Source organism: Oncorhynchus tshawytscha, linkage group LG26 (genome assembly GCF_018296145.1).
Source record: "Oncorhynchus tshawytscha isolate Ot180627B linkage group LG26, Otsh_v2.0, whole genome shotgun sequence".
NCBI classification, from domain to species: domain Eukaryota; kingdom Metazoa; phylum Chordata; class Actinopteri; order Salmoniformes; family Salmonidae; genus Oncorhynchus; species Oncorhynchus tshawytscha.
Genome location: NC_056454.1, coordinates 30,704,578 through 30,731,798, shown reverse-complemented (window position 1 = coordinate 30,731,798; position 27,221 = coordinate 30,704,578). Strand labels below are relative to the sequence as shown.

At 45.3% G+C, this 27,221-nt stretch overlaps 1 protein-coding gene across 1 annotated transcript in view; it reads right to left on the bottom strand.

Moving 5' to 3' along the window:
- Positions 1-2,710: 2,710 nt before the first annotated feature.
- LOC112262123 (E3 ubiquitin-protein ligase SH3RF3) overlaps positions 2,711-27,221 on the bottom strand; it is a 69,077-nt gene continuing 44,566 nt past the window's right edge. The window contains exons 2-9 of the mRNA XM_042306773.1: positions 21,960-22,247; positions 17,715-17,810; positions 15,267-15,718; positions 13,463-13,633; positions 12,955-13,178; positions 12,056-12,375; positions 10,239-10,570; positions 2,711-5,629 (exon numbers count right to left, since the gene is read on the bottom strand). Of these exons, the coding sequence (XP_042162707.1) occupies positions 5,461-5,629; positions 10,239-10,570; positions 12,056-12,375; positions 12,955-13,178; positions 13,463-13,633; positions 15,267-15,718; positions 17,715-17,810; positions 21,960-22,247 (2,052 nt within the window). The 3' untranslated portion in view covers positions 2,711-5,460. The remainder of the gene's footprint in view (positions 5,630-10,238; positions 10,571-12,055; positions 12,376-12,954; positions 13,179-13,462; positions 13,634-15,266; positions 15,719-17,714; positions 17,811-21,959; positions 22,248-27,221) is intronic.

The following is a 27,221-nucleotide window of genomic DNA, read 5'->3' as shown; positions in this document are numbered from 1 at the left end:
GGATGTTACATGACTAAATGAGGTGTAACAGTGGCTCTTTGTGAAACACCTCTCAATGGAACACTCAGAATAAAAACAATTAAAAATAAAACAAGTTATTTTCATCAACTTCTCATCATCTTATCAAGATTGTTTTTCTTTACAACTATTTTTCAGGTGATGTGTCCGTAGACTATAAAAGGTGTTTTCTGCCATACTGAGATGATCTATTATCTGCAGTGTTCCCTTCATGAAGCTCTATGCACTTCACCTTCTCCTGGCAGCCGGCTGTACTGCCTGTAGCGATGTGCAGTTGCAAAGTAATCATTCTTTGTGAACGACTCTTTTTACTGACTCGAGTCATAATTCATTTTTCTGAGGGACTTGTTCATTTTAGTCGTTCATTTGACCAGTGTTCGTGCTGGCTGTAATGAGACCTACAGCAGGATTAATACACGACGAGCATCCGGCTCTGAGTCCGACCATCAAATGTCTTTCAGCCTCTGTTCAACGAGCTCGAGAACGAATCGTTTGGTGTGGGGGCTGCAGTTCGCAAGCAGGTTGGCGGCAGCATCATGCTGTGGGGATGTTTTTCAGTGACAGGGACTGGGAGACTAGTCAGGATCAAGGGAAAGATGAATGGAGCGAAGTACAGAGATCCTTGACGAAAACCTGCTCCACAGTGCTCAGCACCTCAGACAGGGACGAAGGTTCCCCTTCGAACAGGACAACGACCCTAAGCACACAACCAAGACAACACAGGAGTGGCTTCGGGACAAGTCTCTAAATGTCAAGGGGTCTGAATACTTTCCGAATGCACTGTATATTTACACTACGAGTCAAAGTTTTGGACATACCTATTTTATTTTTTACTATTTTTGACATTGGAGAATAATAGTGAAAACATCAAAACTATGAAATAACACATGGAACCATATTTTATACTTGAGATTCTTCAAAGTAGCCACCCTTTGCCTTGATGACAGCTTTGCACATTCCAGGTGATTACCTCATGAAGCTGGTTTAGAGAACGCCAAGAGTGTGCAAAGATGTTATCAAGGCAAAGGGTGTTAACACTTTTTTGGTTACTACATTATTCCATATGTGTTATTTCATAGTTTTGATGTCTTCACTATTATTCTACAATGTAGAAAATAGTAAAATAAAGAAAAACCCTTGAATGAGTAGGTGTGTCCAAACTTTTGACTGGTACTGTTTATGATGTATATAAAGAAATTGCAGGGGGCAGTTTGGTAAAAAATGTATCCCGTGTGGATAGGGCTGTAGCCTTAATAATAGTTCCTGCAGAATTAGAACATTATTGCAGTAAAAGTATACACTAAATGTAGGCAAAATTTGGACTTTGGAACAGGAGTGGAGAAATGTGATTTATTTCTTTGAGAGAATGCAATGCTCAGTTAGATACAAACAGTAGAGGTGCTGTCTTCATCATAAAAGCGTCATAAAAGCTGATAGTATTCAACCACGTAAAATATGCATCGAAGCCGAACTGAAATCAGAAACAAAAATAGAAACACATTGGGTTGTTCTCTTAGCCTGCTTTTCCCATACAACCGGTCAAATCGATATCATTTGGACATTTAGCACAGAAAATCTTTTCTGTGTTTTTTGCTTTCTATTTTGTCCCCAGTCCCTAAACATTTATTCTCCGCGGAAGATGACAGATAACTTTACCAATGTCAACTAGATTGAAGCATTCTTTCCATCGATCTATTACATTATTCTGTTGAGCAAGGGTTTATTTAGTCGTCTAGGGCAACATATAATGACAAAAGAGAAGCTACATATATCTAATTATAGACAAGTTGACTAACAAATAGCCTACCAAAATGTCGGAAGTTATAATCAGAAACATATCTAAATCAGGGAAAACAAAATCCTGCACCCTCTGTCAAAAAATTGTTTCTATATTTGCGGGTTAGGGTTGGGTGCGGGCCTCACTTTTCACATTTTCACTTTATCTGTTGCGAATGGGTTATTAGCAATTGCTGGCATGTGCGGGTGAACAAACAGCTGACTCGCGCACCACTTGTGTTTGTGTGTGTGTGTGGAGGCAGTAGATGAAGCATGTGCGTGGGGAGTGGGTGGTGGCCTGGGTTGTCCATGTGGAGTTGGAGGAGGGGAATCTGGATTGGGGTGACTTTCACTGTATCCTGAGGAGAAACACACCAATACAGAATCTGGCATGCTGTAGTGCTGTTGGCATCAGAGTAGTGTTGACTAAAATGGTGATCAGTGACCTTACAGCACAGTGTCTCACTCACTCACTCACTCACTCACTCACTCACTCACTCACTCACTCACTCACTCACTCACTCACTCACCACTCACTCACTCACTGTCTCTCTCTCACTCACTCTCTCACTCACACACACACACACACACACACACACACACACACACACACACACACACACACACACACACACACACACACACACACACACGGGCAGGCGTGAGTCTATCTACCCTGTGATGACACACAGTGTCACACACACCTCTCCACCTACATAAAGTGTTTGTTGGCATGCCAGGCCTCAGCTTCACTCTAAATGCAAATGTAAGGTGATTATTCATGACAACCTCGCTGTCACACACCTCCACTGGGACGAAGAGAGGAAAGAAGAGGAGAGAGAGTGAAGTAATGGAGTGGAGGTGGGAGGCAGTATGGCTATATAAAGGGTTTGTCATCAGGCAGAGGTGACACAGGTTGGTTTAAAACAAAGGCATTTATTGGGAAAATGCACTTGACATGAAAAACCAACCAAACCACGAGGTCATCAATACGAGAGAATGTTTAATGATCACATGGTAGAACGCTGGTCTTGAGTGCAGGGCGACTGGCACCCACGAAATATAAATAATCTGCACAATATATATATTTATATCTCTTATTTTCTGTTACAGTAATGTAAAACATCTCTCATAGTTAGACAGCATGAGATTCCATGCGTAACAACCCCCTTGTAAAGTCTGTAAAGTCTTGTCAGTGGTACAGTACTCACACCAGACAGTCCAGGCAAACCAGAAACACAGTCCACCTGAACACACTAATTCATGGGAACTGGGGAGCAGGAATAGCAAGATGGACACTGTGTGGTGTCTGGGTCATGTGGGTCATGTGGAAGTGCTCTATCTCCAACATGGAGGACTTGTGCATTAGCTCCACAGACAGACAGTAGAAACAGACAAACAGACTGGCCTTTTGGGTTCAGGGATACAGCTGGCTCATCTGGAGCTAAGGGTTGTTTCTGGACCAGACCAAAGAGCTTATCCACAGCAACAACATCAACATGTTTAACTGATACACTCTCTCTCTCTCTCTGAGGAGGAGCGGAAAGACTGGGACCCATCCACTCCTTTCACATCAATGACTGTGCGTGTGTGTGTGTGGTTGTGTGTGTATGTGTGTGTGTGTGTGTGTGTGTGGTTGTGTGTGTCGCAGCCTGATGGAAAGGTTCTAATCTCATCTGAATCTCTGGGTGTTCTCATCTGTCTGTTACCCAACTCAGGGATTACCCAGACTCCCCTGCATCTGCTACTCCAATCAGAGACAGATGGTCTCTATATCTCTCTCTCACACACACACACACACACACACACACACACACACACACACACACACACACACACACACACACACACACACTTTAGGCTGAGACTGAATGTGCTGTATGGATGTAGCTTGATCCCATCTGTATGTGTTGTAACCGACTCGTTCTGGCCTTCCCAACTCTGTGTGCTTCACTGTCTTCCTGACCTGTGGACCTACTTCTGTTGGGGTACAGTTGTTGTGTGCTTAGTAAATGAGAGAGGAACTGTGTACTTAGCCAATTAGAGAGGACCACCGTTGTGTGCTTAACCAATGAAAGAGGAGTACTGTTGTGTGCTTAGCCAATGAAAGAGGCGGTTTGAAGTAGCTTGCCAGAAGTGGGGTATGTTAAAATTAAGAACATTTGGGACTGTTGATGTGCTTTCTTTCCCAATGTTGAGTTTCCACATGACTGGTATTACCAACTACTGGTCTCTCTTACTCGCACACATGAATACAGACACGCATACACACACACCAACCAGAAAGAACAGGTATCAGGTTAGCCAAGGTCTTTAGGTGCTTCTGTAACCAGTACGGCATGTCTCTAGCCATACCACACATTCATACGGACACTGATGTTTAAAACAAATACACACTGAAGCAATAGAAAAATACAGTGTGCCGCTTGTTGTGCCTTCAATAGTTGCTGGCGCCTCCTGATGATGTCAACATCACTAGTCATTGATGAGGTTGATGAAGGACCCCTGCCATAGCTGTCCTGTGTGGATAAAGGCCCCCGCTCCTATGAGGCTGGTTGGAGCTGGAGTAGCCGTGTGTGCAGAGATGGGCAGTATTTCTGTTACGTGTATTTGAAATATGTATTTAAATGACTTCTGAGTATTTTGTAAATTGTATTACACTGGGCTGGACTACACTCCAATGTACAGTATTTTGTAATAAGATACTTTCGAGAGCTGTAATTTGTATTTTCAAAATACAAAATACTTTTCTATACCATTTGTTTATAGCGGTTCACCATCCCCCTTTCACCCTGCATTGGTATCAGAAGACTGATGGCACTATGGTGTCGTAAGAGCGTCTGCTAAATGAACTAAATATAAACGTGTATGTAATAATGGACAAGTATTATTCTAATGAGCTCCGCCCTGAAACAAGGTTAAGTCTAGAAAGGATACAGCTTTTGTCAAAATGTACTTTTCATAGCAGGTTTAATAGAATTAACGTAGAAGGTTAAGAGAATTAGGTTAAGATATATCCCATCTAGACATGACCCCGAAACAAGGCCAATAATAATACCTAGTGTGCTTTGCAGTTCGTTTTGGTGTGTTCATTTTCACATATATACAGCATTTTAGTCATTTAGCAGACACTTATCCAGAGTGACTTACAGTCAGTACATTCAGCTAAGGTAGATAAAACAACATCAGTCATAGCAAATTAAAAGTTTCTGTATCCGGCACTGAGTTTGCAAATGTATTTATGGATTTTAATATACAAAATACATGTATTTTAATGAAATATATTTGGGGCGGCAGGTAGCCTCGAGGTTAGAGCATTAGGCCAGTGATCAAAAGGTTGCTGGTTTGAATACTGGAGGCGACAAGCTGAAAAAAATCAGTCGCTGTGCCCTTCAGCAAGTCACTTAACCCTAATTGCTCGAGGGGAGCTGTACAATGGCGACCCTGGCCGTGACCCCTAAGGGTGTCTCGGGGGAGTTGGGATATGCCCCTCAAAAACATTTCCATTACACACTTGTGTGTAATAGGACACATATAGGTGCCCCCCAAATTATTATAAAATACAAGTATTTTGTAGTTCATTTTGATACATTGATCTTTTGTAATTGTATTTTGTCAATTTTGCCCATGTGTGTGTGTGTGTGTGTGTGTGTGTAGCGGTCCTGTTCAGAAGATCTCTACGAAGCTGCCAGGGAAGAGGCCAGTACGTCCAGTCCTCTGCAGAGTTCCTTTGTACCAGCCATCTTCTCTCTTCTTATGAACAAACACCACGTCTCCCTGTCTCAGCTCGATCTCCGCCTCGCTCTGAGGGGGGTAGGGCACCACCACACGATACCTAGGGAGGGAGGGTTACGGATAATGACCCACTGTGCACAGACGTCAGTTCAACCTCAACCAATGTGGTTGAGTTGTCAACTAATATGAATTCAATGAAAAATCAACAAAACATTTCACCATGACATTAGATTTAGGTTAAAGGTTGGCAGAGATGGCCAGTATTTCTGTTACATGTTTTTGAAATATGTATTTCAATTACTTCTGAGTATTTAGTTATTTGTATTACGCTGGGGTGAACTACACTGCAATGTATTTCGTAACAAGATCCTTTTGAAAGCTGTAATTTGTATTTACAAAATACAGTGCCTTGCGAAAGTATTCGGCCCCCTTGAACTTTGCGACCTTCAAACATAAAGATATAAAACTGTATTTTTTTGTGAAGAATCAACAACAAGTGGGACACAATCATGAAGTGGAACGACATTTATTGGATATTTCAAACTTTTTTAACAAATCAAAAACGGAAAAATTGGGCGTGCAAAATTATTCAGCCCCCTTTACTTTCAGTGCAGCAAACTCTCCAGAAGTTCAGTGAGGATCTCTGAATGATCCAATGTTGACCTAAATGACTAATGATGATAAATACAATCCACCTGTGTGTAATCAAGTCTCCGTATAAATGCACCTGCACTGTGATAGTCTCAGAGGTCCGTTAAAAGCGCAGAGAGCATCATGAAGAACAAGGAACACACCAGGCAGGTCCGAGATACTGTTGTGAAGAAGTTTAAAGCCGGATTTGGATACAAAAAGATTTCCCAAGCTTTAAACATCCCAAGGAGCACTGTGCAAGCGATAATATTGAAATGGAAGGAGTATCAGACCACTGCAAATCTACCAAGACCTGGCCGTCCCTCTAAACTTTCAGCTCATACAAGGAGAAGACTGATCAGAGATGCAGCCAAGAGGCCCATGATCACTCTGGATGAACTGCAGAGATCTACAGCTGAGGTGGGAGACTCTGTCCATAGGACAACAATCAGTCGTATATTGCACAAATCTGGCCTTTATGGAAGAGTGGCAAGAAGAAAGCCATTTCTTAAAGATATCCATAAAAAGTGTTGTTTAAAGTTTGCCACAAGCCACGTGGGAGACACACCAAACATGTGGAAGAAGGTGCTCTGGTCAGATGAAACCAAAATTGAACTTTTTGGCAACAATGCAAAACGTTATGTTTGGCGTAAAAGCAATACAGCTCATCACCCTGAACACACCATCCCCACTGTCAAACATGGTGGTGGCAGCATCATGGTTTAGGCCTGCTTTTCTTCAGCAGGGACAGGGAAGATGGTTAAAATTGATGGGAAGATGGATGGAGCCAAATACAAGACCATTCTGGAAGAAAAACTGATGGAGTCTGCAAAAGACCTGAGACTGGGATGGAGATTTGTCTTCCAACAAGACAATGATCCAAAACATAAAGCAAAATCTACAATGGAATGGTTCAAAAATAAACATATCCAGGTGTTAGAATGGCCAAGTCAAAGTCCAGACCTGAATCCAATCGAGAATCTGTGGAAAGAACTGAAAACTGCTGTTCACAAATGCTCTCCATCCAACCTCACTGAGCTCGAGCTGTTTTGCAAGGAGGAATGGGAAAAAATTTCAGTCTCTCGATGTGCAAAACTGATAGAGACATACCCCAAGCGACTTACAGCTGTAATCGCAGCAAAAGGTGGCACTACAGAGTATTAAACTTAAGGGGGCTGAATAATTTTGCACGCCCAATTTTTCAGTTTTTGATTTGTTAAAAAAGTTTGAAATATCCAATAAATGTCCTTTCACTTCATGATTGTGTCCCACTTGTTGTTGATTCTTCACAAAAAAATACAATTTTATATCTTTATGTTTGAAGCCTGAAATGTGGCAAAAGGTCGCAAAGTTCAAGGGGGCCGAATACTTTTGCAAGGCACTGTACTTTCACCCTATATTGGTATCAGAAGTCTGATGTCACCATCGTGTGATTAGAGCATCTGCTAAATGAACTAAACTCAGCAAAAAAAAAGTCCTCTCACTGTCAACTGTGTTTATTTTCAGCAAACTTAACATGTGTAAATATTTGTATGAACATAACAAGACTCAACAACTGAGACATAAACTGAATAAGTTGGGGAATGGCCCTAGCACCCACCGTCCGATCCAACAGGTCCCAGATATGCTCAATGGGATTGAGATCCGGGCTCTTCGCTGGCCATGGCAGAACACTGACCTTCCTGTCTTGCATGAAATCATGCACAGAACGAGCAGTATGGCTGGTGGCATTATCATGCTGGAAGGTCATGTCAGGAGCCTGCAGGAAGGGTACCACATGAGGGAGGAGGATGTCTTCCCTGTAACGCACAGCGTTGAGATTGCCTGGAATGACTACAAGCTCAGTCCGATGATGCTGTGACACACTGCCCCAGACCCTGACGGACCCTCCAACTCCAAATCAATCCCGCTCCAGAGTACAGGCTCCAGTGTAACGCTCATTCCTTTCGACGATAAACACAAATCTGACCATCACCCCTGGTGAGACAAAACCGTGACTCGTCAGTGAAGAGCACTTTTTCCCAGCCCTGTCTGGTCCAGTGACGGTGGGTTTGTGCCCATAGGTGACGTTGTTGCCGGTGATGTCTGGTGAGGACCTGCCTTTACAACAGGCCTATAAGCCCTCAGTCCAGCCTCTCTCCGCCTATCGCGGACAGACTGAGCACTGATGGAGGGATTGTGCATTCCTGGTGTAACTCAGGCAGTTGTTGTTGCCATCTTTTACCTGTCCCGCAGGTGTGATGTTCAGATGTACCGATCCTGTACAGGTGTTGTTACATGTGGTCTGCCACTGCGAGGACGATCAGCTGTCCGTCCTGTCTCCCTGTAGCTCTGCATTAGGCGTCTCACAGTACAGACGTTGCAATTTATTTCCCTGGCCACATCTGCAGTCCTCATGCCTCCTTGCAGCATGCCTAAGGCACGTTCACGCAGATGAGCAGGGACCCTTTCTTTTGGTGAAGTTATTTGGATTTTTACGAATTATTGTTGAAAGACAGGATCCTGAAAAAGGGACATTTCTTTTTTTGCTGAGTTTACATATAAATGTGTATGTAAAAATGAACAATTGCAAAGGATGCTGAGTATTACTCCAATGAGCTCCGCCCATGAAAGAAGGCCAATGACAGTACCCAGTGTGCTTGCAGTTCTTCATTTTCACAAATACTTTACATTTACATTTTGGTCATTTAGCAGGACACTCTTATCCAGAGTGACAGTGCACATTCAACTAAGGTAGATAAACAACGACATATCACAGTCATAGCAAGTAAAACGATTCTGTAACCATTGCTGTGAATGTTGCTGCTGTTCGGCCGGCAACTTGCAAATGTATTTTAAAATACAAAATACATGTATTATAATAAAATACTATACTATGCAAAAGTATATGATATTTTATTTGGATACAGTGATCTTTAGGGTATTTTGTAGTTGTATTTAGAAATTGTAATTTGTAATTTATGCCCATCCTTGAAAGCTGGGTGGAAAATCCAATCAGTTTTCCACATTGATTCAACGTCATCACATAAAAGTTTTTTTTGCTGAAATGACGTGGAAACACAGTTGATTTAACCAGTTCTTGACCAGTGGGGCTGCATTGTAACTCATATTCGAACACATGCACACCATAAACACACACACACACACACACACAGTAGGAGGTGATATATGCTGCTACTCAGGTCATCATCATTCAGCAGTCTTATATATAAATGCTTCACACAGATTTATACGTGCTTGAAACAGTGTGTTTTAATGTTTGTGTGTGAGTGTCAGTGTGTGTGTGTATATTATTCCAGCTCAGTTATTCCTGGTGCTGTAGTGGCATAGTGTCGTAACATACAGTTGCTGCATTTTTTTCGCTGACGGGGGGACAGGGGCAGTGCAGAATGAAACCGTTTTGCCATCACTACAGACGGCTATATCGGTCCGTTAATACTGGACTAGTAAAGGCCCAGTGCACTGCTTTTGTGAAAAAGTATATTTATTTATATATATTTATATTCTGATTTGTCAGAACCCCTACTTCCCGCGGCTATGTGAGAAGTTACAGTGTGTGTTTACCTCTCTCTGGACAGGGTGTGTTTACCTCTCTCTGGACAGGGTGTGTGTTTGACAGTGTGTAGTTACAGTGTGTGTTTACCTCTCTCTGGACAGGGTGTGTGTTTGACAGTGTGAGTAGTTACAGTGTGTGTATACCTCTCTCTGGACGGGGTGTGTTTACCTCTCTCTGGACAGGGTGTGTGTTTGACAGTGTGAGTAGTTACAGTGTGTGTATACCTCTCTCTGGACGGGGTGTGTTTACCTCTCTCTGGACAGGGTGTGTGTTTGACAGTGTGAGTAGTTACAGTGTGTGTATACCTCTCTCTGGACAGGGTGTGTTTACCTCTCTCTGGACAGGGTGTGTGCTTACCTATCTCTGAACAGGATGTGTGTTTGACAGTGTGAGTAGTTACAGTGTGTGTATACCTCTCTCTGGACAGGGTGTCTGCTTACCTCTCTCTGGACAGGGTGTGTGCTTACCTATCTCTGAACAGGATGTGTGTTTGACAGTGTGAGTAGTTACAGTGTGTGTTTACCTCTCTCTGGACAGTGGTTTGGGTTCAGGCCGGAGAGCTAGCAGTGCGTTCCCGGGGCGGGTCATCGGGGGCGACCGGGGGAAGTTGAGATCGAGGGATCCTGACTTCCTGTTCAGCAGCTCTAACCCCATTGCCCCCGCCATCTCACTCTCGATTGGACAAGACCCGGCACGCCCATGGGCATCCATTGGACAGGAGCCAGAGCGGGTGTGATGTGGGAGGACGGCACCCGACAGGGGGAGGGTTGGTGGGGAGGACGGGGGAGAATGAGATGCCTTTTTCTTGGCCGCGGCTCCAGAGAGAAGCTTTAGCAGACCTCCTTTCTTCTCCTTCTGTGGACACAGATAACAAGACAGAGAAGAGAATGGGGATGAAACAATTTGCAGTGTCCCTCCTGGTCTCAGAGACAGTTAACCAGCAGTATCTACCTGATGTAACAATGACTCCTCCAGTTGGCCAGTACAGTATCTTTTTGAGATCTGAGTGTAGTTCTCTAACTATCCACCAGAGAGCAGCACATATACAGCAGATAGTTTAGTCTCGATGTGTCAGGGGGAACTTTGGTCTCAGTGTGTGTGTGTGTATGTGTGTGTGTGTGTGTGTGTGTGTGTTTGTGTGCATCTTTGGGGTTGAGATGTGAGTCAGAGCCAATTATCAGCGCATAATCAGCATGGAAGCATCTGTCTGACAGCACAGCAGGCCTCAACTCACACACACACACACACACACACACACACACACACACACACACACACACACACACACACACACACACACACACAAACCTCTAACTTAATCAGACAGCAAACTCCAACGCATAATAAGCCAATGCATGTGGGGAATTAAAATGGTTAGGAAAGCTACGAGGTTAAATGCGATGAGACTAAATACTATAGTTAATCCATCACAGCTCGTAGTCAATGACTGTTTATCATGGTCCTTCCCTAGTCTATTTGTCCTATTGTCACCAACTGTCTCATCTAGTGTCTGTGAAGCCAGTCAACACCAGAGCAGATAGGCTCCTCTCTCTCAGACAACTCTACCATCCATCCACTGTCACCATGGACCCAGCTTTAATACACCCATCAAGATGAAGAACAACACACAGAGACAGCCCTGTCACACTGATCGTCTGTTTGTCTGTCTGGCGTTGGACGATTCTGCACCATGTCCAGGTGCAAGCCACTTCCCCTTAACACCACTTCCCCTAGCTATGCTTTTAATATTCCCTGACTATATCCTCCTGACTATGGCATCATGTTGAGGGATTTTAAGGCAGTGTGATGTTGGAACCAGACTCTGCTGTGAGTTTAGATAAAGGGAGGTAGTGGTGAGGCGAGAGAGAGAGAGAGAGAGAGAGAGCAAAGAGAGAGAGAGAGAGAGCGAGAGAGAGAGAGAGCAAGGAGCGAGAGTGAGAGAGAGAGAGAGAGAGAGAAAGGAGCGAGAGTGAGAGAGAGAGAGAGAGAGAGAGAGAGAGAGAGAGAGCAAGGAGCGAGAGAGAGAGAGAGAGAGAGAGGAGAGAGAGGAGAGAGAGAGAGAGGAGAGAGAGAGAGAGAGCAAGGAGAGAGAGAGAGAGAGCAAGGAGAGAGAGAGAGAGCAAGGAGAGAGAGAGAGGGAGCAAGGAGAGAGAGAGAGAGCAAGGAGAGAGAGAGAGGGAGCAAGGAGAGAGAGAGAGGGAGCAAGGAGAGAGAGAGAGGGAGCAAGGAGAGAGAGAGAGAGCAAGGAGAGAGAGAGAGGGAGCAAGGAGAGAGAGAGAGAGCAAGGAGAGAGAGAAGAGATGAGAAGCAAGATGAAGAGATACACCCTAGGAGACTCACCTTCTCTGGTTTTGGGGCGTTGCTGTGGGAGGGGCCAGGCGAGGACGGTTGGAAGGGATTGGTTGATTCTCCGTTGAGCAGGGCGGCACTGGTGTTGGGAGGGGTGAGGCAGGAGAGAGGGGAGGAAAGTGGGATGAGGGGCGAAGAGAGGCAGGAGAGAGGGCGCGAAGCAGGGGAGGAGAGGGGGGAAGGGCCGGGGGACACCATGGATATTGGGCGAGCAGATTGACCAGCGGAGCGCGACGGGGAAGATTTCTGAGGTCGGAGAGGAGAGACGGTGGGGGTGGGACGCTCTGGGCTGCTGGAGGGCGGGCTGTGGACTGAACACACACATTACACACTGTTACATACTATTACACAGCACAAAGTAGTCATCTTACTGTTACAAGACACCATCTGCTTCCTGTTTGTGCTGTCATCATATTATATATATATATTTTATTGTCACACCAGATAGGTGCAGTAAAATGTGTTATTTTGCAGGGTTAGCCGTAGTAGTACGGCGCCCATGGAGAAAATTAGTGTTAAGTGCCTTCTGATTTTTAACCTTGTCGGCTCAGGTATTCAAACCAGCGACCTTTGGGTTACGGCCCCAACGCCCTAACCGCTAGGCTACCTGCCGCCCCAATACGACTGACTGCCAATGACACATGTGACCAAACTACCATAGCCTACCTATGGTCATACTTTATTTTGTAATGGATAACAGGTGTGTGTGTGTAAGACAGAGACAAAGAGAGAGGCTCCCAGGAGAAACTTTAAATACCATCACATGTTCTCCCTGACAGAGAGAGGGAAGGAAGGAGAGAGGCAAGGAGGGAGAGAGAGGCCAGATATAAGAGCTGGATCAAATGTAGGAAATTACAGATCTAGAAACTGAATAATCTCTGTGTACTCACCCAGTTGCATGGCAGAGCGGGTCTGGTTAACTGTTTGTTGTCCAAAGCGAAGGCAGTTCTTAAGCTGAGCAGCGGCAGACTGGGGGGAAGAGGGGGGAGGGGAGAGACGAGAGGAGGAGGGGCCGGCGGAGGAGGGGGAGGCTGCCTTACTCCCCTGTCCCACCCCTCCCACCTCCTGCCCTGAGAGACAGGAGCTCTGAGAACCACCCACCGCAAACGGAGCTCTGCAGAGAGAGCGAGAAAGAGAGAGAGCACGAGTGGGAGAAGGGGTTGGGAGAGGGGAGAGATTCAATGGTTCCAGTCCTGTTAGAATAGTGACCAAAATACTATTGATATCCCCTATTATACTACCATCAACATGCTGCTTATCGTCCGCCTGTCACGCAAACAGAGTTATGTGTTTGAAAGGGTGTGTGTGAGAGGGAGAAAGAGAGTATTTGCGTGAGAAAATGTGTGTGTGAGTGTGCGTGCGTTCGTGCCTGTGCGTTCGTGCCTGTGCGTGTCTCACCGTGACACGGGTGTGACATAGTTTCCAGGGAAGACTCCGGAAGCAGCGGTGCGTAGAGAGGTCCCTTTAAACCAGCCGTCCTGACACTTCTCTGTGACACGGTACATCTCTCCTTTCCTCAGCTCCAACTCATCTGCCTTCTGGGACTTATACGCATACAGGGCCAGGTAGCTGGGATACACAGAGACGTCGATTAGGATCATTTGACTGAACAAATGACTGGTATTGTTTTAATATGGACAAACAACTATGTAATAAAATGCAACCACATAAAAGGTGAAATTCTGTGCATGCCTCATGTGCATTATTTGATCTCATATCCAATTTGCTGGAATAAAGAACAATATTTTTGGGGGACATTCACTGTCTAAATACTGTTGGAGGGTACGACTGAATATGTGTTTGATATCTGAATGTACATGTCTGAATTTATGTCTGAATATACACTATATGACCAAACGTATGTGGACACCTGCTTGTCAAACATCTCATTCCAAAATCATGGGCATTAATATGGAGTTGATTCCCCCTTTGCTGCTATAACAGTCTCCACTCTTCAGGGAAGGCTTTTCACTAGATGTTGGAACATTGCTGCGGGGACTTGCTTCCATTCAGCCACAATAGCATTAGTGAGGTCGGGCACCTATGTTGGGCAATTAGGCCTGGCTCGCAGTTGGTTTTCCAATTCATCCCAAAGGTGTTCAATGGGGTTGAGGTCAGGGCTCTGAGCAGGCAAGTCAAGTTCTTCCACACTGATCTTGACAAACAACTTATGTATGGACCTCACGTTGTGCATGGGGGCATCGTCATGCTAAAACAGGAAAGAGCTTTGCCCAAACTGTTGCCACAAAGTTGGAAGCACAGAATCATCTAGAATGTCATTGTATTCTGTAGCGTTAAGATTTCCCTTCACTGGAACTAAGGGTCCTAGCCCAAACCATGAAAAACAGCCCCAGACCATTATTTCTCCTCCACCACACTTTACAGTTGCCATTATGCATTCGGGCAGGTAGCGTTCTCTTGGTAACCACCAAACCCCGATTCGTCCGTCGGACTGCCAGATAGTGAAGCATGATTCATGATTTCAGAGAATGCTTTTCCCAATGGCGGCAGCCTTTACACTGAAGCTTGGCATTGCGCATGGTGATCTTAGGCTTGTGTGCAGCTGCTCAACCATGGAAACACATTTCATGGTTGGTTGAGAGAATGCCAAGAGTGTGCAAAGCTGTCATCAATGCAAAGGGATGCTACTTTGAAGAATCTCAAAAATAAAATATATTTTGATTTGTTTTACACTTTTTTGGTTACTACATGATTCCATATGTGTTATTTCATAGTTTTGATGTCTTCACTATTATTTTACAATGTAGAAAATAGTAAAAATAAAGAAAAATCCTTGAATGAGTAGGTGTGTCCTAACTTCTGACTGGTACTGTATGTCTGAAGAATAATAGGAGGGGAGAGTAAGCAGGTGTCCATGCACTGCCTCTGGGTTGCTATGGTAACTAGGGGACGTTTTCCCATAGCAACAGGGCAGGTTGCCGGTCGGAGATGGAAGTGTCCGACCTCATTAGCGGGACAACCCGCCCTGGATAGTGTGTGTTTGTGTGTGTGCACACACGTCCAGGAAGATATGGTAGTAAATGCAGCAGAATCTTTATATTCCACTCAGCTTCTGTTTCACCTTATAGACAGGACAGCAGCTCAGAGAAAACAGACAGCATTGCTATTCAACTCATTTACCTATAGATTTACCAGTTAGTGAACCATGCCTGTGTGATGAGTAAACTGTACTGTAACTTACATGTTGAGTGGTAGTTGGACCTTGGCTTGAGCCAGCAGTTCTGAGGTGACTGAAGCCATTCTGGGAGGAACCAGAACTCCGACTGAGGAGGGAGCGGGACCGGGGGGAGAGTCCTGTATCCGTGCAGCAGCCCTGGGGTCAGAGGAGCTGATGAGGACAGGGTGGGAGATCTCCATGCTGTGTCTGTTGTTGAGCTGGGCTGTCCGCTGCGTCACACTCAGAGCTGTGAACGAGTGGCGCTTCTTAGCGTTTTTCTTCCCCTCTCCCCCTCTTCTCTCCTCCTCTTGCCTCTGGAGGGCACCATTGCCACTTCCTGCAGAGGATGGGTCAGGGGAGGGACCAAGGGAGCAGGGACCCAATGGGAGGCCGGGAGACGGGTCAAAGCTGGGGCCAGGGACGGGATTGGATGTCGGCTTGTCAATCTCCATCAACTGTTTGGCTGTTTCATTTAGCTAAAGTGGAGAGGAGATGAGAGGAAAGGAGACGAGAGGATAGGAGACGAGAGGAGACGAAAGGAGACGAGAGGAGAGGGAAGGATGAGATTCAAATCATTGAATTGAATTGCTTTAGACTGCTTTACTACACACTGCTGGCTCTCAGAGCACGCCTTCTGCTGTTGGCAGAACTTCAAACCAGACAAAAAAGATCACACACACCCCACACCCTGGGGAGAATCTATGTACTTAGTGAAAGAGGAGGAGGAGAGAACAACGTTTGTAATGCAGCTCATATCTGACAGGATGACAGTCGATCTTGTAGTCTGTTCTTGCTAGTCAGATAACCCCCACACACTGAATCTACCCAGCAACAACACTACTCACGCTCTCTCACAGACGGATGCTCAGTCTCACAGTCACAATCACAACACAGAGAGAGCAGCTCCTCTCAGTCTACACACACACATTGTCACCATGTTGAACTCAGGGGATGCTTTCTGCTACATTACATCAATATCACCTCCGCTGAAAACACACTCCTTTGTTGGAGAGGATTCCTTGGAGAGACTAGTGCGTGTGTGAGTATAGACTGTAGAGGGCAGGACAGAGTGGATATGTCTCAGTGTGTGAGTATAGACCGTAGAGGGCAGGACAGAGTGGATCTGTCTCAGTGTGTGAGTATAGACTGTAGGGGGCAGGACATAGTGGATCTGTCTCAGTGTGTGAGTATAGACTGTAGGGGGCAGGACAGAGTGGATCTGTCTCAGTGTGTAAGTATAGACTGTAGAGGGCAGGACAGAGTGGATCTGTCTCAGTGTGTAAGTATAGACTATAGAGGGCAGGACAGAGTGGATCTGTCTCAGTGTGTAAGTATAGACTGTATGGGGCAGGACAGAGTGGATCTGTCTCAGTGTGTGCAGGACAGAGTGGATCTGACTCAGTGTGTGAGTATAGACTGTAGGGGGGCAGGACAGAGTGGATCTGTCTCAGTGTGTAAGTATAGACTGTATGGGGCAGGACAGAGTGGATCTGTCTCAGTGTGTGAGACGTCGCCATCTCCATATTAATAGATATGCTAATCAAAACATATGCTAATGAGCCTGTTAGATTGATCCTGCACTGACGGCATTACTCTCAGGGGACGAATGGAGACGCACACACAGTCTTTCTCTATGAAGGTCAAATACACACTCAGACACAGACAGACAGTGAATTCCTCTCCCCATCTCATGCATATGTTCCCACAGTATACACAATATACCTGAATGTGTGACTGTCTCTTTACACTATTCACAAGGGCCTTCACCTTTTACCTCACCAGAAATGGTGTGAGAGTTTGTGTGTGTGTGTGTGTGTGTGTGTGTGTGTGTGTGTGTGTGTGTGTGTGTGTGTGTGTGTGTGTGTGCGTTGTTCTCTGAGGCAGAACCATCCTTCACCCTGTACTTTCTTTCTCTCTGTGATCATCTTTCATCTGAGCAGCCCTGTGCGCACTGTGCCATACAGTGTGTGTATTTGTGTGTGTTTGGACGTCAACATTCTAACAGTCTAATGAATACATTTTATATATGCTATTTCGAGGCAATTATGGGGGTAATTATCAACGGGGCAGGGCACTGTCTGGAGTAGGACGGGCAGCAGAGGGAAACCAGTCAAAAATGTCCTCCTTCAATTTGTGATATTAAGATTCTAACAACGACAGTGTGTTATGACGTCCACATGACCCTCTAGGCTCTTCTTGTGTTAAAGGTGTGAAGGGTTAACAGCGCACAGCTACACCACCATAGGAGACAAGGAGAGAGGACAGAGCTCCTTCCTCCCTCCCCCAACGCTCCACACGCCTCCAGCTGGGACACCCTCATTATGTCCCCCCCTACTAACCCTAACCTCCCCCCTTCACAACACACATACGCACGCACACATAGCCTCCCGTCGAGTCAAAGTGATGGAAGACTCTTAATTATTGATGTATCCCTATCTAATAAGACCCCCCCGTGTGTGTGTTTGTTGTTACCTCTACATAGAGGATGGGGAAGATCCCGATCTTATCTCCCAGCATGCCCTCTGCCCAGTTGTCATCCACTCGTCTGATCACCGTCAGAACCTCATCCTATTGAACAGACAGTATGGTTTATAAGGACAAAACAGGAATTAAGCTTGTATTCATCTCTCTCTCTCTCTCTCTCTCTCTCTCTCTCTCTCTCTCTCTCTCTCTCTCTCTCTCTCTCTCTCTCTCTCTCTCTCTCTCTCTCTCTCTCTCTCTCTCTCTCTCTCTCTCTCTCTCTCTCTCTCTCTCTCTCTCTCTCTCTCTCTCTCTCTCTCTCTCTCTCTCTCTCTCTCTCTCTCTCTCTCTCTCTCTCTTTTGTGGTGACATGCTGGTAAAAAATGGGGTAAAACTGATTTCCCTGCATTAAAATCACCATGTGTGAGTCTCTCTTTCTCTCACTCTTTCTCTCACTCTCCCACACTATCTCCCCTCTCCCTCTCTAACTTGGCCTGCCCCCTTCTGCCTCTGCCCCTGACCTAATGATACCACTGTCTCTACTAAATTCTCATCATCACAGAGGGAAATAAGGAGAGGGAGAGGATGGCAGAAAGAGAAACAGTAAGAGAGGGATAAGGTTTCTCTCTCTCTCCTAGAGATATATTATCTGACCCACTGGCCATGTTACATGCAGGCTTACATGCTGCTCTCCTTCACTCATTCACTCCCTCTCTGTCTCCCTCTCCATCTCCTTCTTTGTCTCCCTCTCCGCCTCCCTCTCATTCTCTCTTTGAATTTAAACCCATCCTTCCATTTAGTAATTTAGCTAGGGAACTGCAGCTGTGATTCTGTGTGTGCGAAAAGGAAGTGCATGTCTGTGTCTCTCTGTCCTGACTTGGCCCTCAGCCCCATCCTGAGAGAGTGTATGAGGCCAGGTGCTGCTGAGGAACACACACACAGAGAATGAGAGAGAACGAGATATGTTCCATTCGCCAGTGTCCTCACCTAGAGTGTGTAACAGCATGAACAAATGATGAGCTTTGAAGAGGAGAGGAGCAGAGGGAATACAAATCACTGTTTATCACAAACACTGTGCTGGAGAAGGGGGGTTACTCTCTCGCTCTCCCACATAGGAGGAGAAAAACTATATTCAGATAGAGAGGGAGAAAGATAGACGGAGGAGAAGGTAGACTGCTTAGATAAACACAAAACATCCAGTAGGGTATCATAGAGAGCCTCCACTCCACTCTTCTGGGAAGGCTTTCCACTAGATGTTGGAACATTGCTGCAGGGACTTGCTTCCATTCAGCCACAACAGCATTAGAGAGGTTGGTCACTGATGTTGGGCTACTAAGCCTGGCTCGCAATCAGCGTTCCAATTAATCCCAAAGGTGTTCGATCAAATCAAATCAAATCACATTTTTATTTGTCACATACACATGGTTAGAAGATGTTAATGCGAGTGTAGCGAAATGCTTGTGCTTCTATTTCCGACAATGCAGTAATAACCAACGAGTAATCTAACCTAACCCAACAATTCCACAACTACTACCTTATACACACAAGTGTAAGGGGATAAAGATGTTCGATGAGGCTCTGTGCAGGCCACTGAAGTTCTTCCACACCGATATTCGGCAATCCATTGCTGTATGGACCTCGCTTTGTGCACAGGGGCATTGTTATGCTGAAACAGGAAAAGGGCCGTTCCCAAGCGGTTGCCACAAAGTTTGAAGCACAGAATCGTCTAGAATGTCATTGTGTGCTGCCTAGCCTGAACCATGAAAAACAGCCCTTCCTTCTCCACCAAAACTTTGCAGTTGGCACTATGCATTGTGTAAGGTAGTGTTCTCTCCTGGCATCCGCCAAACCCAGATTCGTCCGTCGGACTGCCAGATGGTGAAGCTAAGGACTCTGGGACTAAACACCTCCCTCTGCAACTGGATCCTGGACTTCCTGACGGGCCGCCCCCCAGGTGGTAACGGTAGGTAACAACACATCCGACACGCTGATCCTCAACACAGGGGCCCCTCAGGGGTGCGTGATCAGTCCCCTCCTATACTCCCTGTTCACTCATGACTGCATGGCCAGGCATGACTCCAACACCATCATTAAGTTTGCCGATGACACACCAGTGGTAGGCCTGATCACCAACAACGACGAGACAGCCAATAGGGAGGAGGTCAGAGACCTGGCCGTGTGGTACCAGGACAACAACCTCCCCCTCAACGCGATCAAGACAAAGGAGATGATTGTGGACTACAGGAAAAGGAGGACTGAGCACGCCCCCCTTCTCATCGAGGGGGCTGTAGTGGAGCAGGTTGAGAGCTTCAAGTTCCTTGGTGTCCACATTACCAACAAACTAACATGGTCCAAGCACACCAAGACAGTCGTGAAGAGGGCACAACAAAACCTATTCTCCCTCAGGAGACTGAATAGATTTGGCATGGGTCCTCAGATCCTCAAAAGGTTCTACAGCTGCACCATCGAGAGACTGGTTGCATCACTGCCTGATATGGCAACTTCTCGGCATCCGACCGAGAAGGCACTACAGAGGGTAGTGCGTACAACCCAGTACATCACTGGGGCCAAGCTCCCTGCCATCCAGGACCTCTATACCAGGTGGTGTCAGAGGAAGGCCCTAAAAATTGTCCAAGACTCCAGCCACCCTAGTCATAGACTGTTCTCTATGCTGCTGCACGGCAAGCGGTACCGGAGCACCAAGTCTAGGTCCAAGAGGTTTCTAAACAGCTTCTACCCCCAGGCCATAAGACTACTGAACACCTAATCAAATGGCTACCCAGACTATTTGCATTGACCCCCCTCTTTTACACCGCTGCTACTCTCTGTTATCATCTATGCATAGTCACTTTAATAACTCTATCTACATGTACATATTTCCTCAATTGCCTTGGCTAACCGGTGCCACCGCACATTGACTCTGTACCGGTACCCTCTGTTGGTACCCGCTGTATATAGTCTCGCTATTGTTATTTTGCTGCTGCTCTTTAACGACTTGTTACTTTTATTTCCTATTCTTATTTGTATTTTTAAACTGCATTGTTGGTTAAGGGCTTGTAAGTAAGCATTACACTGTAAGGTCTACACCTGTTGTATTTGGCGCATGTGACTAATACAATTTGATTTGAAGAGTAAATCATCACTCCAGAGAACGTGTTTCCACTGCTCAAGAGTCCAATGGCGACGAGCTTTACACCACTCCAGCCGACACTTGGCATTGTGCATGGTGATCTTAGGCTTGTGTGCGGCTGCTCGGTCATGAAAACCCATTTCATGAAGCTGCCGACAAACAGTTGATGTGCTGACGTTGCTTCCAGAAGCAGTTTGGAACTCGGTAGTGAGAGTTGCAACCGAAGACAGACGATTTTTCTGAACTACGTGCTTCAGCACTCGGCGGTCCCGTTCTGTTAGCTTGTGAGGCCTACCACTTCTCGGCTGATCCGTTGTTGCTCCTAGAATTTTACACGTCACAATAACAGCACTTACAGTTGCCCGGGGTTGCTCTAGCAGGGCAGAAATTTGACACACTGATTTGTTGGAAAGGTGGCATCCTATGATGGTGCCATGTTGAATGTCACTGAGCTCTTCAGTAAGGCCATTCTACTGCCAATGTTTGTCTATGGAGATTGCATGGCTGTGTGCTCGATTTTATACACCTGTCAGTGTAACCGATGTGAAATGACTAGCTAGTTTGCAGGGTGTGCTCTAATAACGTTTCAATCGGTGACGTCACTCGCTCTGAGACCTTGAAGTAGTTGTTCCGCTTGCCCTGCAAGAGCCAGGGCTTTTGTGGAGCGATGGGTAACGATGCTTCTTAGAAGGCAGTTGTTGAGGTGTGCAGGGGGTCCCTGGTTCAAGCCCAGGTAGGGGTGAGGAGAGGGAAGGAAGCTTTACTGTTACATCAGCAATGGGTCTGGCTGAAATAGCCAAATCCACTAATTTGAAGGGGTGTCCATATACTTTTGTATATATATTTATATTCCACACTCGGACAATACTCGTTCTGATATGTCTTCATTTTTGCGTGTATTGTTTTGTTTTGTTAGGTATTACTGTACTGTTGGAGCTAGAAACATAAGCATTTTGATGCACCTGCAATAACATCTGCAAAATATGTGTACGGGACCAATAAAATGACATTTGATTTGATCAGTGTCCATGTAAACGTATTCATAGATACACACACAGTGGATTACAGTGAGTCAGCGTGTGTTCGTGTGTGTAGGTTTGTGTGTGCGTGCATGTGTGTGTGTGTACCTTCGAGAAGGCCAGACAGTCTTTGTCCTGATCTTTGTCTTTGACTTCAAAGTCGTACAAGGCCTTTCCAGTGGGCGGAGTTTGGCTCAGTGGCCGTAACAACGCGATGTAACTAGCTGGCAGGAAACCATGACAACTGTTCAGCTCCCCATGGTACCAGTTGTCGTCAACTTTACGTCGCAGGATGATGATGTCCCCTTTTGCAAACTGCAGGTCTCCAGGTTCCTTCCCCTCGTAGGAATAGAGAGCCTTTCCACAGGGCAGGGTTAGGGTTAGATTAGGTAAACTCTGGAGGAGAGAGAGGAGATAAGTTAGACCTTCCCACAGGGCAAGGATGTTCTGGAGTGGAGAGAGGAAATATGTTAGACCTTCCCACAGGGCAGGGCGGGTAAACTCTGGAGGAGAGAGAGGAGACACGTTAGACCTTCCCACAGCGCAGGGCGGGTAAACTCTGGAGGAGGGAGAGGAGACACGTTATACCTTCCCACAGGGCAGGGTGGGTAAACTCTGGAGGAGAGAGAAGACAGACCCTATACCAGAGATAAGCAACTATACTGAACAAAAATATAAACGCAACATGCAACAATTTCAAAGATTTTACTGAGTTACAGTTCATATAAGGAAATCAGTCAATTGAAATTAATTAATTAGGCCCTAATCTATGGATTTCACATGACTGGGAATAAAGATATGCATCTGTTGGTCACAGATACCTTAAAAAAAGGTGAGGGGCGTGGCTCAGAAAACCAGTCAGAATCCGGTGTGACCACCATTGGTCTCATTAAGATCAACACATCTCCTTCACACAGAGTTGATCAGGCTGTTAATTGTGGTCTGTGGAATGTTGTCCCACTCCTCAATGGCCAAGTTGCTGGATATTGGCAGGAACTGGAACACATTGTCATACACATCGACCCAGAGCATCCCAAACATGCTCAATGGGTGACATATCTGGTGAGTATGCAGGCCATGGAAGAACTGGGACATTTTCAGCTTACATGAATGTGTACAGATCCTTGGGGCTGTGCATTATCGTGCTGAAACATGAGGTGATAGTGTCGGATGAATGGCACAACAATGAGCCTCAGGATCTGGGGCACTCAGTTCACAACGTTGGCATCAGCAAACCACTCATCCACACAACACCATACATGTGATCTGTGGTTGTGAGGCCGGTTGGACGTACTGCCAAATGCAAATTGCACACTCCCTCAAAACTTCAGACATCTGTGACATTGTATTGTGTGACAAAACTGCACATTTTAAAGTGGCCTTTTATTTTCCACAAGGTGCACCTGTGTAATGATCATACTGTTTAATCGTTTTTTTGATATGCCACACATGTCAGGTGGATGGAGTACCGTGGCAAAGGAAAAATGCTCATTAACAGGGATGTGAACAAATTTGTGCACAAAATTTGAGAGAAATAAGCTTTTTGTGCGTCTGGAAAATGTCTGGGATCTTTTGGCCCTCCTATGTTGAACATAATAAACGTCTCTCTATCCACCGGATGTGTACCAAACTCACTAAAAGTGTCAGTAATAAAGCCTCGCTTGAAAAAGCCAAACCCTGACACAGAAAATATAAAAAACTATCGGCCTATATCGAATCTTCCATTCCTCTCAAAAATCTTAGAAAAGGCTGTTGCGCAGCAACTCACTGCCTTCCTGAAGACAAACAATGTATACGAAATGCTTCAGTCTGGTTTTAGACCCCATCATAGCACTGAGACGGCACTTGTGAAGGTGGTAAATGACATTTTAATGGCATCGGACCGAGGCTCTGCATCTGTCCTCGTGCTCCTAGACCTTAGTGCTGCTTTTGATACCATCGATCACCACATTCTTTTGGAGAGATTGGAAACCCAAATTGGTCTACACGGTCTATCTGTTTGTCTCTGTGAATGGTTTGTCCTCTGACAAATCAACTGTACATTTCGGTGTTCCTCAAGGTTCCGTTTTGGGACCACTATTGTTTTCACTATATATTTTACCTCTTGGGGATGTTATTCGAAAACATAATGTTAACTTTCACTGCTATGCGGATGACACACAGCTGTACATTTCAATGAAACATGGTGAAGCCCCAAAATTGCCCTTACTAGAAGCATGTGTTTCAGACATAAGGAAGTGGATGGCTGCAAACTTTCTACTTTTAAACTCGGACAAAACAGAGATGCTTGTTCTAGGTCCCAAGAAACAAAGAGATCTTCTGTTGAATCTGACAATTAATCTTAATGGTTGTACAGTCGTCTCAAATAAAACTGTGAAGGACCTCGGCGTTACTCTGGACCCTGATCTCTCTTTTGAAGAACATATCAAGACCATTTCAAGGACAGCTTTTTTCCATCTACGTAACATTGCAAAAATCAGAAACTTTCTGTCCAAAAATTAATCCATGCTTTTGTCACTTCAAGGTTAGACTACTGCAATGCTCTACTTTCTGGATAAAGCACTAAATAAACTTCAGTTAGTGCTAAATACGGCTGCTAGAATCCTGACTAGAACCAAAAAATTTTATCATATTACTCCAGTGCTAGCCTCTCTACACTGGCTTCCTGTCAAAGCAAGGGCTGATTTCAAAGTTTTACTGCTAACCTACAAAGCATTACATGGGCTTGCTCCTACCTATCTCTCTGATTTGGTCCTGCCGTACATACCTACACGTATGCTACGGTCACAAGACGCAGGCCTCCTAATTGTCCCTAGAATTTCTAAGCAAACAGCTGGAGGCAGGGCTTTCTCCTATAGAGCTCCATTTTTATGGAACGGTCTGCCTACCAATGTCAGAGACGCAAACTCGGTCTCAACCTTTAAGTCTTTACTGAAGACTCATCTCTTCAGTGGGTCATATGATTGAGTGTAGTCTGGCCCAGGAGTGGGAAGGTGAACGGAAAGGCTCTGGAGCAACGAACCGCCCTTGCTGTCTCTGCCTGGCCGGTTCCCCTCTTTCCACTGGGATTCTCTGCCTCTAACCCTATTACAGGGGCTGAGTCACTGGCTTACTGGGGCTCTCTCATGCCGTCCCTGGAAGGGGTGCGTCACCTGAGTGGGTTGAGTCACTGATGTGATCTTAAGGTTTGGGTTGGCGCCCCCCCTTGGGTTGTGCCATGGCGGAGATCTTTGTGGGCTATACTCAGCCTTGTCTCAGGATGGTAAGTTGGTGGTTGAAGATATCCCTCTAGTGGTGTGGGGGCTGTGCTTTGGCAAAGTGGGTGGGGTTATATTCTTCCTGTTTGGCCCTGTCCGGGGGTGTCCTCGGATGGGGCCACAGTGTCTCCTGACCCCTCCTGTCTCAGCCTCCAGTATTTATGCTGCAGTAGTTTATGTGTCGGGGGCTAGGGTCAGTTTGTTATATCTGGAGCACTTCTCCTGTCCTATTCGGTGTCCTGTGTGAATCTAAGTGTGCGTTCTCTAATTCTCTCCTTCTCTCTTTCTTTTTCTCTCTCGGAGGACCTGAGCCCTAGGACCATGCCCCAGGACTACCTGACATGATGACTCCTTGCTGTCCCCAGTCCACCTGACCGTGCTGCTGCTCCAGTTTCAACTGTTCTGCCTTATTATTATTCGACCATGCTGGTCATTTATGAACATTTGAACATCTTGGCCATGTTCTGTTATAATCTCCACCCGGCACAGCCAGAAGAGGACTGGCCACCCCACATATGCTCTCTCTAATTCTCTCTTTCTTTCTCTCTCTCAGAGGACCTGAGCCCTAGGACCATGCCCCAGGACTACCTGACATGATGACTCCTTGCTGTCCCCAGTCCACCTGACCGTGCTGCTGCTCCAGTTTCAACTGTTCTGACTTATTATTATTCGACCATGCTGGTCATTTATGAACATTTGAACATCTTGGCCATGTTCTGTTATAATCTCCACCCGGCACAGCCAGAAGAGGACTGTCCTCCCCACATAGCCTGGTTCCTCTCTAGGTTTCTTCCTAGGTTTTGGCCTTTCTAGGGAGTTTTTCCTAGCCACCGTGCTTCTACACCTGCATTGCTTGCTGTTTGGGGTTTTAGGCTGGGTTTCTGTACAGCACTTTGAGATATCAGCTGATGTACGAAGGGCTATATAAATAAATTTGATTTGATTTATATCAGCTCATGAAACATGGGACCAACACATTACATGTTGCGTTTATATTTGTGTTCAGTATAGATTCAGCCGCAGGACGGATTTTGTTGGGCTGGATGGTCAGGGGGGCGGAACATAATTACAGAAAGTAGTCACACCTCTTGCTTTTTCCACATTTTGTTATGTTGCAGGCTGAATTTAAAATGTATTAAATTGAGATTTGTTTTCACTGGCCTACACACAATACCCCATAATGTCAAAGTGGAATTATGTTTGTAGAATTTTACAAATGAATTAAAAATGAAAAGCTGAAATGTCTTGAGTGAATAAATATTCATACCCTTTGTTATGGCAAGCCTAAATAAGTTTAGGAGTAAAAATGTGCTTAACAAGTCACATATTAAGTTGCATGGAATATGTGTGCAGTAATAGTGTTAAACATGATTTTTAAATGACCACCACATCTCTGTACCCCACACATACAATTATCTGTAAGGTCCCTCAGTTGAGCCGTGAATTTCAAACACAAATTCAACCACAAAGACCAAAGAAGGTCACCTATGGGTATATGGGTAAAAAAAACATGTTTTAAAGCAGACATTGAATATCCTTTTGAGCATGATGAAGTTATTAGTTACACTTTGGATGAATCAACACACCCAATCACTACAAAGATACAGGTGTCCTTACTAACTCAGTTGCCGGAGAGGAAGGAAACCACTCAGGAATTTCACCATGAGACCAATGTTGACTTTAAAACAGTTACAGAGTTTAATGGGTGTGATGGGAGAAAACTGAGGATGGATCAGCAACATTGTAGTGACTCCACATTACTAACCTATACAGACTGGAAAGAAGGAAAAATATCCCAAAACATACATCCTGTTCGCAATAAGGTACTAAAGTAAAAGTGCAAAAAATGTGGCAAAGAAAGCGTCATGTTATGGGTATGCTTGTCAGCGGCGAGGATTAAGAAGTTTTTTTTATAAAAATAAATGCAATAGAGCTAAGCACAGGCAAAATCCTAGAGGAAAACCTGGTTCAGTCTGCTTTCCACCAGACACTGGGAGACAAATTCAGCTTTCAGCAGGACAATAACCTAAATCACAAGGCCATATATACACTGGAGTTGCTTATCAAGATGACATTGAATGCTCCTGAGTGGCCTATTTACAGTTTTGACTTA